General features: G+C 32.6%; 10 protein-coding genes across 10 annotated transcripts; 3 read left to right on the top strand and 7 right to left on the bottom strand.

The window, feature by feature from the left end:
- Nucleotides 1-870: 870 nt before the first annotated feature.
- Nucleotides 871-2,533, bottom strand: DLD2 (D-lactate dehydrogenase; the record flags this gene model as incomplete). The annotated part of the gene is made up of 1 exon (XM_019186448.1): nt 871-2,533. A coding segment is annotated over exon 1 (1,505 nt), but the record flags the coding sequence as incomplete, so codon positions are not given.
- Nucleotides 2,534-2,766: 233 nt separating this feature from the next.
- WICANDRAFT_63761 (uncharacterized protein) lies at nt 2,767-4,026 on the bottom strand (the record flags this gene model as incomplete). Its single annotated transcript, XM_019183605.1, has 4 exons — nt 2,767-3,588; nt 3,643-3,804; nt 3,857-3,962; nt 4,019-4,026. The coding sequence occupies 4 exons, from the start codon at nt 4,024-4,026 to the stop codon at nt 2,767-2,769; spliced, it is 1,098 nt and encodes a 365-aa protein (XP_019038472.1).
- A 258-nt stretch (nt 4,027-4,284) lies between these two features.
- Nucleotides 4,285-6,498, top strand: THS1 (threonine--tRNA ligase THS1; the record flags this gene model as incomplete). The annotated part of the gene is made up of 2 exons (XM_019185800.1): nt 4,285-4,396; nt 4,430-6,498. The coding sequence occupies 2 exons, from the start codon at nt 4,285-4,287 to the stop codon at nt 6,496-6,498; spliced, it is 2,181 nt and encodes a 726-aa protein (XP_019038473.1).
- Nucleotides 6,499-6,569: 71 nt separating this feature from the next.
- On the bottom strand, nt 6,570-7,394 carry RCI37 (Rci37p; the record flags this gene model as incomplete). Its single annotated transcript, XM_019182014.1, has 1 exon — nt 6,570-7,394. One exon carries the CDS (start codon nt 7,392-7,394, stop codon nt 6,570-6,572), a length of 825 nt encoding a protein of 274 aa, XP_019038474.1.
- On the top strand, nt 7,375-8,591 carry SEC28 (coatomer subunit epsilon; the record flags this gene model as incomplete). Its single annotated transcript, XM_019180462.1, has 2 exons — nt 7,375-7,682; nt 7,738-8,591. Exons 1-2 carry the CDS (start codon nt 7,670-7,672, stop codon nt 8,589-8,591), a joined length of 867 nt encoding a protein of 288 aa, XP_019038475.1. The 5' UTR covers nt 7,375-7,669.
- A 14-nt stretch (nt 8,592-8,605) lies between these two features.
- Nucleotides 8,606-9,596, bottom strand: WICANDRAFT_69634 (DUF3237 domain-containing protein; the record flags this gene model as incomplete). Its single annotated transcript, XM_019184176.1, has 1 exon — nt 8,606-9,596. Exon 1 carries the CDS (start codon nt 9,119-9,121, stop codon nt 8,606-8,608), a length of 516 nt encoding a protein of 171 aa, XP_019038476.1. The 5' UTR covers nt 9,122-9,596.
- Nucleotides 9,597-10,084: 488 nt separating this feature from the next.
- WICANDRAFT_31602 (zinc-finger domain-containing protein) lies at nt 10,085-10,528 on the top strand (the record flags this gene model as incomplete). The annotated part of the gene is made up of 1 exon (XM_019181857.1): nt 10,085-10,528. The coding sequence occupies one exon, from the start codon at nt 10,085-10,087 to the stop codon at nt 10,526-10,528; it is 444 nt and encodes a 147-aa protein (XP_019038477.1).
- Nucleotides 10,529-10,605: 77 nt separating this feature from the next.
- Nucleotides 10,606-11,514, bottom strand: GET2 (GET complex subunit GET2; the record flags this gene model as incomplete). Its single annotated transcript, XM_019184950.1, has 1 exon — nt 10,606-11,514. The coding sequence occupies one exon, from the start codon at nt 11,512-11,514 to the stop codon at nt 10,606-10,608; it is 909 nt and encodes a 302-aa protein (XP_019038478.1).
- A 167-nt stretch (nt 11,515-11,681) lies between these two features.
- Nucleotides 11,682-12,989, bottom strand: URA1 (dihydroorotate dehydrogenase; the record flags this gene model as incomplete). The annotated part of the gene is made up of 1 exon (XM_019183606.1): nt 11,682-12,989. The coding sequence occupies one exon, from the start codon at nt 12,987-12,989 to the stop codon at nt 11,682-11,684; it is 1,308 nt and encodes a 435-aa protein (XP_019038479.1).
- Nucleotides 12,990-13,222: 233 nt separating this feature from the next.
- On the bottom strand, nt 13,223-14,437 carry WICANDRAFT_63770 (uncharacterized protein; the record flags this gene model as incomplete). Its single annotated transcript, XM_019183607.1, has 1 exon — nt 13,223-14,437. One exon carries the CDS (start codon nt 14,435-14,437, stop codon nt 13,223-13,225), a length of 1,215 nt encoding a protein of 404 aa, XP_019038480.1.
- Between the last annotated feature and the right edge of the window lie 790 nt (nt 14,438-15,227).

Here is a 15,227-nt window from a genome sequence, read left to right on the forward strand (position 1 = left end):
GGACCCATTTTGTCTGATCATCTCCATCATCAAGGTATAAGTCCTCCAACAGACTAGTATGTTTAGATTTCCAAAGATGTGTCAGGGCGTAAAAATCATTGATTTCCACTTCATGATCTTTCCCACCTGATATACTGACCCATTTATGGAATGGGTGAAGTTTTAAACATGTAACAGGTGAACTGACTGATAATGAAAGATAGTTTAATGTTTGGAAATCACCAACATGATTTCTATTCAAGATTGGACAAACATTTTGTATGACAACTTTGCCCAAACATGAACATGAATGGATGCAATCATCTCTATAGATCAAGGAAACGAAATGGTCCTCGGTGTCTCCATAAAGATATAGATTATTACCATAGACAAACGCTAGAGTGATGCCATCATCAGTGACTTTGTAGATTTGGATAGATCCACCTCTTCTGGCACACGCGATATACTGTTCATCAAGATGTAGGAACGAGGTGATTTGTTGAATATACAAGTCTCTGCCTCTTTTATCTAATTGGATTGACTTTCTGAGCTTCATATCTGGTGAAATATCAAGAACTGAATGTGTCAGTATGATTAAACAGATACAATTCAGATAAACTCACTTCTCAAACTTCCATCTTGAACCAATGAAGCGGCTATCTTCATTTCTGAAGGAATGGTAATATATTTAGTAGCCTTACAAGTCGTTTCCTAGTTTCCCATACTTTGTTTATTTATATTTCAAGATTCTACTTTTTTAAGCACAATAAAGGTTATGGCACTGTGTCCCATAACAATTTTAATAACCTCTAAATTTGTATTATGTCAATAAATTATATATATTTGTATGGGTTCAAGATCAACTTTGGATCATACAATTTCTTTAAATCCTTCATCAATTCAATCTCTAATTCACTCTTGGAGTATCCAATATAATTCTTTTTTTGGAATCCTAACCCATGTTCAGCAGAAATTGAACCTTTTTTAGATGAAACCCATTCATAAACAAATGGCTCTAAGACTTTTTCAACATCTTTAGTATATCTTCTAACAGCAACGTTCAAGTGTAAATTACCATCACCAACATGTCCGTATCCAATAGCATCAATGACTGGGAATTCTTCAGTTTCACCTAATAATTTATGTTCGATTAATCTTTCTCTAACAGCGTCAACTAATCCATAAAGATGATCTAATGGCAATGAAACATCATATTTATAAACACCACCACCAATAGTCGAAGCTTCAGGAATTTGTTCTCTCCAATTCCATAAGTTTTTCAATTGAGTTTCATCTTGTGCAATAACACCATCACTAATAATTTCTTGTTCAAAAGCTTGTTCCAAGAATTTTTCCAATTTTTCTTGATCATGTGTAGCATCTGAACCTGAAGTTTCAATTAAAACGTAGAAAGGATGTTCATCTTCTAAAGGATGTGTAGTTTTCAAATGTTCTTTTGCTAAAACTTGAGAATTAGAATCCATCAATTCAAAAGCTGACAAGATTTCACCCAATTCACGTTTAGCACTCTTGAAAGTGGTTTTAACAGCTTCATAACTTTCAACACCTAAAAAGGCAACATTAAAACTTTGTGGTCTTGGAGGACACAAGATCGAAACACCAGTAATAACACCTAAAGTACCTTCACTACCAATAAACAATTGTTTTAAATCATAACCAGTATTATCTTTTCTTAGTGCATCTAATGATGAAAGGACACGACCATCTGGTAATACAACTTCTAAACCTAAAACTGAACCATGTAATGAACCATAACGTAATAGACGTAATCCACCAGCATTAGTTGCCACAACACCACCAACATGACAAGAACCTTTAGCACCAAGATCCAATGGGAAGATATAACCGTGTTCAGCCAAGTATTGATCAGCAATTTCTAAAACAACACCGGCATCAGCTTTCAAGATACCTGAAGTTTTATCAAATGATCTAATTGAATTTAAATTTGAAACGTTTAATACAATTTCATCAAACACTGGGATGGATCCACCAACAAGACCGGTATTACCACCTTGTGGCACTATAGCCAAACTATGTTCATTTGCATATTTCAAAATTTGAGAAACTTGTTCAGTTGTTTTAGGTTTTAATGTTAATTTTGATTGACCTCTATATTTTCTCATCCAATCTTCATTATAAAATAATAAATCATCTGAATCTTGGATTATACTTGATTCTGGTAAGATTGATTTGAAAAAATCTAAATCTTGAGATGATAGTTTTTTATATCTTTGATCACGATGAACATTTGGATAAGTTTCACTTGTTAATGGGACAATTTTGGAAGCATAGTTACGGGTCACTATTCTGGAGGATAATGGAGCTGATGATGATTTGACGAGCAAAGAGCGACGTGTTAATGTGCTAAATGATCTTTTCACAGTGGATCTGAGCATCTTGGAGGATTGAAGAATATATGAATTACCGTGTTGGATATGTGGTTAATGGTTGAGTTTGTTTCTATGACCAATTTTTTTTCCAATTTTTCTTTTGGCAGTTTGACTTCTTTTTCTATAGAAATCACACTAGAAAAATGAATGAAGAACACAACTGAAAGGATCCTTTGGCGTATGATCTATAGAGTGGACTATCTCCTCTATTTAGTTAGTAGATGCTCAAGATTATAGTCTTTTTCCTGTTCATTTCCATCCAATTTTGAGCTCATTTGACCAATAAAATATTGAACAATTTCACGTTTTTTTCAACATCGGAAGCATGTATCCACTACAGAAAAAAATATCAAATCTTGTGTATTTCAATACTGAATCAATACCGTGGGCCTTTATTCTTTTGTCTAAATCTTCCTCCTTTGTAGCCTCCTCCAGGACCTCCAGACCGGCTTGGTTCAAGGTATCCTGATCTCGAAGGCCCATTATTATAACCTTGATTGTAACCTTGGTTATACCCTTGATTATAACTCTGGTTATTATAACTCTGATTATATGGTTGGTTATAACTGTCAACTCTACTATACCCACCTTGCTGATAACCATTATTATAGCTTGGATTTCTAGGATAATCTAATGAAGATCTATTAGCTGCAGGTGGTGGTAAGACTCCTGATTTATGAATTGGTCTATTATTAAAATTAGGCGTACTTTGAGCCTTCCGTATTTCTTTCTTGCTTGGTTTATTCTTCTTTTTCGATGGACCTTCATCATCATAGCCATCTGAACCTTTGTTACGTTTAAAAGTATCTTTGATTCTATTGAATAACCCATTTTTCTTCTTTTGATCCTTCTTGGAATCACTTGATATACTATAGTTGTCATTATATCTATCATCTTCATCATAATCATCATCTCTTCTACGTTTCTTATGCAGTGAGAAATATTTATCTCTAAGTTGTTGTGGTAAATTATGACCTGAAAATGCAGATCCATCTAGGTTTGGCACCCTTGAAGTTCTCTCTGATGGACATTCATCACCATAATGACCCTTTTCAGCACAGTTATAACAATATATATTTGTTGGAAGACCCATTTTACGATCTGAATCTTTAGTTGTAAGATAACTTCTCCATATACTTGTACATCTATCACTGAAATGTCTTGTTGATGAACATGTTTGACAATAAACTCTTCTTTGCTTTTGAGTACATTGGTTTTTATAATGGCCCTTCTCTCCACAGTTTGAACATACAATAGATTTTGGACAATGTTGTGAATAATGATCATCAACCATACCACACGCCATACAGACAACAGTTTTACAATTAGCCTTCTTGTGTCCTCTCTGATGACAATTACTACAAACAGGTCCACTCGGAGTATCTGAAGCACCAAAATATCTACCCTCACCTCTCTTTATCTTTGTTAATCCTAGCCTATTATAAAAAAACCTGTCATTTACTTACCAATTCCACCAACTCATCTGCGTTATCATTCACCTCATCGATGGTCAAACTGATTGTCTTTGAGCCTTCACTTGGCTTTACAAAGTCTGTGTCGCCAGCTTCAACGCTAAAAAAAGGGGTCAGTCAAACTTCTGTGACTCACACTCCACAAAATCAACATACACATCCATTTCCACACTTTCAAATCGATTTATGACTCTTCAAATCAAAAACATTTAAATCAACTTCAAATTCACTTTTTTTTAAAAAAGAAAAATAAAAAAAAATCTCATTTTGCAAAACGCATTCGCGACATTCGCGATTTCTTCAAAAAAAATTTTTTTTTGCGTGTACCGAAAAAAACAGGAAAAAAAAGTCCAACGTCAACCAAAAAATCAACAGATTTCTTTGAAAGAGTCATCAAAGTTCAACCAATTGGCATTGTACAAATGGTGGAAGAAGTCGCTAAGAAGATCGAACAGCTCGCTGTTGATGGGGAACAGGCCAAGGTCTCTGCTCCAACTCCGGCTGAACAAAAAGCTCAAAAACCTAAAGGTGAAGGTAAAAAGAAGAAGGATAAATCTGCTGGTGCAGCTTCAAAACAATTATATTTAGATCCTCAACCTGATTTTGTTCAAGAAAGAATTGAATTTTTTGAAAAATTACAAAAAGAATATAATGAATATGTTGAAGCTCAACCTAAATCATCAATTAAAATCACTTTAAAAGATGGTACTATTAAAGAAGGTAAAGCTTGGGAAACTTCACCTTTCCAAATTGCTTCAGAAATTGGTAAATCATTTTTAGAAAGACAATGTATCTCAAAAGTTAATGGTGAATTATGGGATTTAGAACGTCCTTTAGAAGAAGATACTGTTTTAGAATTTTTCGATTTCTCAACTGATGAAGGTAAACGTGTCTTTTGGCATTCATCTGCTCATGTTTTAGGTGAAGCTTGTGAATGTAATTTAGGTGCACACATTTGTCTTGGTCCTCCAACTGATGATGGGTTCTTTTATGAATTTTCAGTTAATGGTGGTGAAGTTTCAGTTTCTCAAGCTGATTTCCCAAATTTAGAAGGTGTTGCTAAAAATGCAATTAAACAAAAGCAAAAATTTGAAAGATTAGTTGTTTCAAAAGAGAATTTGCTAAAGATGTTTCATTATTCCAAGTATAAAACTTATTTAGTTCAAACTAAAGTTCCAGATGGTGGTTCAACAACCATTTATAGAAATGGTCCATTAATTGATTTATGTGTTGGTCCTCATATCCCACATACTGGTCGTATTAAAGCTTTCAAATTGTTGAAAAACTCATCTTGTTACTTTTTAGGTGATGCTACTAATGATTCATTACAAAGAGTTTATGGTGTTTCATTCCCTGATAAAAAATTAATGGATGAACATTTAAAATTCCTTGAAGAAGCTTCCAAAAGAGATCATAGAAAGATTGGTAAAGAACAAGAATTGTATTTTTTCAATGAATTATCCCCAGGTTCTTCATTTTGGTTACCTCATGGTACAAGAATTTATAATGCTTTATTAGATTTAATACGTACTGAATATCGTAAACGTGGTTATGATGAAGTTATTACACCAAATATGTTTAATGTTAAATTATGGGAAACTTCAGGTCATTGGGCTAATTATCAAGAAAATATGTTTTCATTTGATGTGGAAAAGGAACGTTATGCCTTGAAGCCAATGAATTGTCCAGGTCATTGTCTTTTGTTTAAATCTCGTGAACGTTCATATAGAGAATTACCATGGAGAGTTGCAGATTTTGGTGTTTTACATCGTAATGAATTTTCAGGTGCTTTAACTGGGTTAACAAGAGTTAGAAGATTTCAACAAGATGATGCACATATTTTCTGTACTCAAGATCAAATTGAAGATGAAATTCAAAATATTTTTGATTTCTTGAAATATATTTATGGTATTTTTGGATTTGAATTTAAGATGGAATTATCAACAAGACCTGAAAAATATGTTGGTGAGATTGAAACTTGGAATAATGCTGAAGCTAAATTAGAAAGTGCATTGAACAAATGGGGTGGTAATTGGGAATTAAACCCAGGTGATGGTGCTTTCTATGGTCCAAAGATTGATATTATGATTTCTGATGCTTTGAAAAGATGGTTCCAATGTGCCACTATTCAATTAGATTTCCAATTACCAAATAGATTTGATTTGGAATATCGTACTAAAGATGTTGCTTCAGAAGATACCAAAGATATTGATAGACCAGTTATGATTCATAGAGCTATTTTAGGTTCAGTGGAAAGAATGACTGCAATTTTAACTGAACATTTTGCAGGTAAATGGCCATTTTGGTTATCACCAAGACAAATATTGGTTGTTCCAGTTGGTGTTAAATATTTTGATTATGCTCAAAAAGTTTCAAATCAATTGAAGGCCGAAGGTTTCTATGCAGATGTTGATGTTAGTGGTAATACTTTACAAAAGAAAGTTAGAACTGGTCAATTACAAAAATATAATTTCATTTTCATTGTTGGTGAACAAGAAGAACTTTCTAACTCTGTTAATATCAGAAATCGTGATATTGCTGAATTACAAAATAAGAATGAAATGGTTTCATTAGATACTGTTATTTCTCAATTGAAAGCATTAAAAGATGAAAAGAGAAATGACAATGCTTTATGAAGGCGTATATTTTGTTGTTTTGAATATAATAAATAGTATTAATTGAATATGATTGCTATGTATAAGATATTTCACCATTTGTTTGATTTCTCTTCTTCTTCACCGATATGTCTCTCATTTTCTAATAATTTTTCGAACTCATTTTCTTGCTCATCAAATGATTTTGTTTGTTCAGGTTTATAAACATTTGTAGTGAATGGATTAACTGGTTTCTCCTGTGTGGTAGTGTTGCTTTGCTGTTGTCTAACTTTATTCCATGCACTACCACCGCCACTTGTACCACTCTCTTTCATACCATTTTGTAATCTGATTTTATCCCATGAAGAAATATTACTTGTCCCTTCAATTTCACCTTCTTCCTTCACAGCTTCTTCTTGATCCTGTTTATTTTTCTTACCCTGTTGCATATCAAATCTAGGACCACTATACAACCCCATTGGATCTCTATTTTGCATCAATTTTCTATCTCTTTGCTTTGCAGCTTCCAAGGATCTTGGATCCTTCATTATATGTTCCGGATGATCAGCAGTTAATCTATAATACATCATCCATTTAACAGCCTCTGAAGGTTTCAAGATCTTGGCAACTTGATAACATTTTGAATTTGTATCTTGTAATGAATCAACTTGCCAATTGTATGAATATTTACTTGCAATTGGTGCACCAATAATCATACCTGCAAATCCCAACAAGAATGCACGACCAACATTCGTGCCCTTTCTTGAACCGGTTTTCAATTTTTGTCTATAAAAGGGGATAGAAGCCACAGCAAAGAAGGCACCCCAACCAAACACTAGTGTTGAATATGTAACTTTTGTATATAATTTGCCTAATAATTCACGATCATTTCTGTCTAATTGTTGATCAGCTTCATAGAATTTAACAGCCAAGTCCATGGCCTTTTGAGTGGCTGGGTCATAGACCTTATCTGTATTCAATTCTTCACTGGACATTGTGTTTCAATTGGGTTAGTTAAATGAAAATTGTAAAGAGATTTGATACTTTATGTCAAAATCTGATCATAAATTCGTAACCCTCGTAATTGGGAACGGCGGGCTTTGATGTCACGTTTACCCTCGAATATCGATTTCTCAAAATGTTGAAATCAGAACACGATTCAAGATTCAACAACAACAACAACAACAAATTTCATTAATCAAACATCAACAAAATGGATCACGACGGTGAGTAGCTGATCAATGATTTATTGGCTTTCATAATAACTAATCTCAATGTCAGAACTCTTCACTTTACGCCAACAATTCTTCACAGCACAATATGATAAAGTTGGTTCAATTGAACCAGAATCATATTTTGAAGAATCAAGAGAAATCGCTAGAGAGTATAAACTAAGGTCATTATTGGCACTAGGTAAATATGATCAAGTTTTGGATGCAGTTTCAGGTGGTAATGATGAATTTTCCAAGACTTTTACATTATATACAAATTTCTTAAAAGGGGAAGATGTTTCAAAAGATTTTGATTTATTAGTTTCATCAAGTTATCATAGTTGGATTGTTCAAATATTGGGATCTTTTTATTTGGTTCAAAATGAACGTTTCGATGAGGCTATTACATTATTGCAACGTCATGAAAATTCATTAGAATGTGTATTGTTGTTGACACAATTATATATTCATCAAAATAAATTGGACTTGGCTAAAAAAGAGGTTTCTCAAGCTTCTGAATATGCCCAGGATAGTATTATTTTCAATTTAGCTGAAGCATATCTAAACAGTGTTGAAAATGGTGAATCATTAAGAGGTGCATTATATTTTTTCGAAGAATTAAGTCATACAAATCCATCATATAGATCATTGATTGGTCAATTGGTTTTAAATTTACAATTGCATCAATTCCCAGAAGCTGAGGAAATTTTCAGACAATTGGATGAATTAGAAGGTGTTAATGATGATGTTTTAGCTAATCAAGTTTCATATGCAAGTATTATTGGAGATGAAGAATTAGTTGAAAAGAAAAGACAAGAATTACAAAAATCAAATCCAAACCATCCAACAATTGTTGATTATAATGAAAAAAATGAATTATTTGATAGTATAGTTGCCAAATATTCAGAACAAATAGTTAACTAAGTTCAGCCTTTTATCTATTCTAAAGCGTAGACATAATATTCAACAGCTAGTTTACCAGATTCACTTCTGGTAAATCTACCTTTCCCAATTAAATTCTTACCTTGGATCCAAGATTCTTCTTTATTTGACTCATCTAACGTGACAATTGGATGATTTGTAACATAAGACTTAGTGAAACCTGAGTCATTTGATTTTTTAAGAACAACATCAACAACTTGTTCACCTTGAATAACAACACCAGAATAAGCAAAATGGATACCACCACCGTTTTTCTTGGATTTTAAATACAATTGACAGTCTAAATTGGTTATAGTACCATCTCTACCAGCTTTAGTAGTTAAATTGTCAATACCAAACTCGACTTCAGTATCAAATGGGTATTTTGGGTCTAAAGTTTTGGTATAACCACCATTAAGTTTAACTAGAGTTAAAGAACCTTGTGCATTTTTATAAATTGGTTGAGGTTCATCAGCATCAACGTGTAAGAAGAATGCTGGTTTCAAAGAGGCGATTGAGGAAGGGTCAGACATGATTGATATAGTTAAAAGAAGGTGGGTTTGTTAAAAATATCGAGAACTGACTCCTTCTTTTATACTCGTTTGATGAAGGGCTTAAAAATATCGTGGTGGACTTAGCTGACTAAGCCTTGGAGGTTGGTGGGTTTAAAATCGGTTAAATCAATTGAAATTTAGTTGAATATTACTTTATTTGGTAATTGTTGAGAGAGAATAAAGTGCTCTTTCTTAATTATTTAATTGGTTATTGGTTATTGGTTAATTGTCAATTGTTATTCGTCATGTCTTTCAGGTCAACAACTCCAGCCAACAACATCCACAATGCCCAACAGCCTGAAGTGATCACGATAGACGACAGCCAGGAACAACAAATGGCGGAAGCTTATACCCATGACTCATCCTCGTTGCAATATCAAGAGGTCAACTACTCTCAACAGGCCAGGAATCAACGGTATCTAAACACTTTGGAGAACCAGGATCATTTGATATTACACGCGTTGTTCAGAAAAGATGTCAAGTTGAATATAGGGAATAATAATAACAATGAGTCTAATAACAATAACAACACCATCAATATGAAAACTATAGGGTCTAGTTATGACAAAGGCTACTCTTTGGCACGAGCTAAACATGATATTCTGAAATCAATGGTTGATAAGAGTTGATACAATAAACTATTAACCCAAGTAACCTAGCAAAACCATGGTAAAGAAGTTTGACCAAATCCGCTAAAGCAACTATATCAGCTAAAACAATATATCAACTAAAATTAACCAAATCACCTTAGATTATCCTCTACTTAATGAATTTATGACTATTTAAATGCTTCAATTCAATTTATTTAAAACCGTACTGATCTATTTACAGAACGCATTCGCGAACCCATAGTATTATCATTTTCAATGATTTTTTTGTAAGGAGAGAAACTTGAACATGAACTTCAACATAATAAAAACCCTCATTGAACTGCCTTATAAAATGCTTTCTTTGAGAAGATCAACTGTTCCATTAAGACAAACCTCTTTCATATCACGCAGACTCCAATCTGCCCTTTCCAAAGAATCAACCTCGACTCCAGATGCCCCTGCAAATGATTCAACTTCATTAAAACAAGCTCCAAATAGAGATTCAACTTGGTCAAGATCCCAAGCTTCAAGATCCCAAGTGTTGAACCATGCGAAATTCGTTCAAAAGGACCTATCCAAGCAACCACAACCTTATGCTGCTATTGACTTGATTGCCAAACAACCTATTCGTTATATCCCTGATAGAATTGCTGTATGTCAAGGTCAAAAACAATTGGGTCAAGGACATCCAAAGATTTATATCAATTTGGATCCTAAAAGACCTGCTACGTGTGGGTATTGTGGGTTAAGATTTGCTCAAGAGGAGTTTAAACAAGAAATTGAAGCTTCTGAGTAAACATCTATTTATTTATTTTATTTATTAGGGTGAACATAACACCCACTTATTTATTCAAATACTATTTATTACTCTTATTAAACTTGTATACTATGCAACCCGGATAACACTCCTAAAATAAAGATAACACAACTTAAATCAAATATAATCAAATTAATCAACTCTTGATATTTAACAACCCATCTAATTTTATCCTTCCAATAAGAAGGTAAAATCATATCAGGAACCATCCCCATTATGTTCAAAATCTTTGAATTGTAATTATAATGTGAATCTTTAATCTTGTTCAAATTCATTGCATATATCCCTGTGAATAAAATTTCAAAACTTGACCAAATTTCAATAAATCCTGAATCAATAGCTTTAATTCTTAGAATTTCAGAGCTAGAACTATGAAACCCTTTAAATTGATAAAACCAGATACTTAACCCCATCATGATAACAAGTCTCAACATCATAAACTTTGCCTTGAATTGATCATTCAAGATTTTATTATATTCACTCAATTTAGTTTCATATTCATAATCTTCATTATTATTATTCTGGCCAGAAGGTGGGAAAATACCAGAATCAGCACCTTGTGTTCCTAATAGTTTCGCAAAGATATCAAATTCAGAACCCTCGCCAATCCCTGCGGTTGTTGGACCATCATGTTGATGCTTTGGAGATGATAACATTTTTTCCAACATTTGTTCAAATTGTTTAGCATCTGAACTTGGATCAAGATCTTTCACTTCGTCAATAGGTTCGAATTTTGAAATATCTTCAATTTCTGGATCTTTATCATCAAAAGATTGTGATATTCTATTTGAAGATGATGATGAAGTTGTTGTGGCAGCAGGTGGTGCTTGTGGTGCTGGTGTTTGTTTTGGAACTTCTGAATAATCACCTGTGATTTTACCTAATCTTGAAGCACCATTCTTGATCTTTGCAGCTCTTCTTTCTCTAAGTCTTTGTCTTTTCTCAGCCTCACTTATTTCAGCCATCTTTAACAAGTACAATTGAGTTAAAAGTGATATTGATTCAATTCTACTCAATTGAATTTGATGTTGGAAAAAAAATAGATTGTTATGGGACACACCATGATAAACTACAGAAAAAACTCTTTAATATTTAAATTTTCATAATATTTAACTATTCTAAATTATATAATTCATTTCTTTAAATCACTTCCAACAATCTCTTCCCATGTCTTTCCCTCTTTTTGCAACTCTTCAGTCAATTCCTTTTTAATCTTGTAAACTAACCCAGGTCCTTTATAAGCAAAACTAGTATACAATTGAACATACTTAGCACCAGCTTTACCAAACTCCAAGACATCAGCACCTGTGGAGATACCACCACATCCAACAAGAATTAAATCACTACCCTGTGTGTATTTAGCTGCTGTTCTTAAGGCTTTTAATGAATATGGTTTCAATGGAGCACCTGATAATCCACCAGTTTGTTCAGTTAATGTGGATGATGATTTCAGTGTTGATGGTCTTTGGATCGTGGTGTTTGACACTATTATACCGTTGATTTTGGATTTCTTAGCAGAGTTGACAATTGATTGGATTTCTGATTCGTTTAAATCAGGTGCAATCTTGACAAGGATTGGAGTTTTAGCTTGAGCATTAATTGATAATTGATCTCTCTTGTTGACAATCTCGGTTAACAAGTTTGTTAATTTGGATTCACCTTGTAAATTTCTTAAGCCTGGAGTGTTTGGTGAAGAAACGTTAATGATTAGGAAATCTGCAAATTCGTTGAAATTTTCAACACCTTTTAAATAATCTTGCACTTCATCACCTGTTTTATTCTTACCAAGGTTGATACCCAAGATTTTACCATCTCTTAGAGAATTATTAACATTAACAACTTGAGGATTCTTTCTGAAAAATTTCTCCAATCTTTCCTTTAATCTAATAACAACATCAACATGACCATTTGAATTGAATCCATATCTATTAATAACAGCATCATCTTTAGGCAATCTGAAAAATCTTGGTTTTGGATTACCAGGTTGAGGTTCAGGAGTTATTGAACCAATCTCCACATAACCAAACCCAACATCAAATAACGGATCAATAATCTCACCATTCTTATCCAACCCAGCTGCAATACCTATTGGATTACTCAATTTCTTACCCAATACTTCGGTTTGTAAAATCTCATCATCTTTATCATTACGTAAAGTTGGTGATATACCCCAACTCATCAAGAATACACCTAATCTATGACCATCTTCAGCATCTGTCAAGTTACGAATCAATGGACAGATGAAGTATTCATGGATTGATGATTTGGAATCAAAACAATAATAAGTGAAAATGGAACCACCAATTAAAGCACCAGAGAATAACAAAGGGTTTGTTAAAAATCCATTTTTTAAAGGTTTGGAATAACTTGAACTGAAACGAGTTGAGGTTGATAGTCTCTTAAAAGATTGAGTGAGTGGGCGAATGAATTGTCTGTTCATTTTGAAAGGGGTCTATTGACACCAATAAAAGATTGGGAAAGAATGGTTTATTTTGTTTTAAAATGGATCTTAAACTTGTTTTATACTCATTGATTTTTCAAACCTCCTCGAGAAAAATTTGTGTTATGGGCCACATTGACATAAGCAGATGGAAGAAAAAAAAATTTTTTGAGATTTGAACAGAATCTGATGACTACACGAATGATTAAAATTAATTCATACAGCCATTAAATTCATAACACTTCTAAAGCTATTTGGTTATTCCCATGATAACTATCCCAAAATGAATCCTTATCAATGATCTCCACATTACAACCTTTTATAATAATTTGTTGAATTTCATCAAGATCTAAAATGTTTTTAGAAAAATCGGTTAATTTCAAATGACCAATGATTTTCAAAGTTCTTAAATTTGGGAAATTATTTTGTTGTAAACAACATGAAGTTGAAACAGCTGATGATATGAAAGATCTTTTAACAATATTTGAAGAATCAATAAGGTTTAAATCATAAGCATCTATATGTTTATTACTCAATTCAAATATTTTAAAAGTATCAAGATTTGGAGCATTTATCTTTTTAATCTTGGAAACATTACAATTCTTGATGATTAAAACTTGTAATTTAGAAAGATTATAATTTTGAATAATTTCTAATCCATCAAAATAAAATTCATTTTCATCCAAGTCTGAATTGTTATCATAATCATCATAATCATCAAAGTTGTCACCATCATCATCATCATCTCTTGATTTGATATAATTGTTACTATGCTGTGAATATATATCTTCTTCTTCATTCATATAATCTTGAAGTTTTAAATAAGTCACATTGGGGAAAGTTGATGGGAATTTTTGTAAATCAAGATAATTCAAGATTTCAAAATAAAATTTTGGTGAACAATAATAAAGATTTAATGATTCTAAAAAAGGATATGAAACATTTGGTGAAATTAATAAATGGTTACAATTACTTTTAACTTGTTTTAAATTTTCAAAAGTTATATCAAACCATGAAACAGGATGAGTTGATGATGGATCAATATGATTATTGAATAATGATTTAAACATTTTGAGATAATTCATATCAATTTCAGCCCCAAGATATTTGATACTAATGATTTTCTTTAATCTAATTAATCTTGCCAATAATTTATGGAACCTCATATATATGGATTCATCTTTGGAAAAGTTATGGATTTCGATCTGATAGAAATGATATTGTTTGAATATTGAATCTAGGGATAATTTATGATTGATTATTGATTGGATTGTGATTACATCAACATCTGAAGTATCCTCATTAACCATAATCTCATCATTATCAGTAATCTTTAGGGTGGATAGTTTTCTAAGCACTGGTATCTGAGAGATGGAGTGGTCTAGAGTCTTGTTGTCCAATTGTCTGACTATTTGTCTTAGCACTTCATTAGGTAAAGAGTCTATCATTGTATTTAACCTTTTGTTGTACTAATTATTCTTCATTATTTGAATTTTGAATCCTTTTCATTTAAAAGAGTTTTGGAATTAATGTAAAGTCACGGGACCAAAAATGTGGGGAAGGAAGAGATTATGTAAGAGATTATGTAAAGTTGAGCTATGTAAGATATTATGTAATCAATTTCCCTTACCCGCAAGTTTAGCCTGTTAAAATTCTGCAATTTTAAGAACATCTCGTCTTTAGCAATATCATTGCATGATCGAAATGAGAATATCAATGGACTTTAGGGAACATGTTTTGTTGTACATTTTTGATCCTACACTGGCTTTATGTTGTTATACTGATTAATTAGAGTGTTGGGTGGAATTGACAAGTATTGTATAATGTGTGTGTTCGACGTTTTGATATGCATTTCAATTATTGAATTAAATGGAATCAGCTATAGGTTTTATAGGAAGGTTGGTTGTGTCGGTCTAAATCTTCAAAATAGTTTTGAAGTTTAGGTCAGCATGATTTGTAAGTTTTGTTCAGATGAGATGTGTGCATTAACTCATTATTTCTCGTCAAAGTGAAATAACGTATAATTTAGACAGTGCAGAACTTCATTGAGCTTTTATTCATTTAGAGCTTCGAATTCTGATGGACTGATCAAAGAATTTGCCAGTTTATAAGAATCTTCATTCACGAGCTCTTCATTTGTCATCTGTTTCCAATAGATGCAATGAAGACGCTTCAGTAAATCACTATAGTTTTCAATCATTACAAACAATACAATTTAACTCCACCATATGGTACTGC

This window comes from Wickerhamomyces anomalus (genome assembly GCF_001661255.1).
Source record: "Wickerhamomyces anomalus NRRL Y-366-8 unplaced genomic scaffold WICANscaffold_4, whole genome shotgun sequence".
In the NCBI taxonomy this organism is placed as follows: Eukaryota; Fungi; Ascomycota; class Saccharomycetes; order Phaffomycetales; family Wickerhamomycetaceae; genus Hansenula; species Hansenula anomala.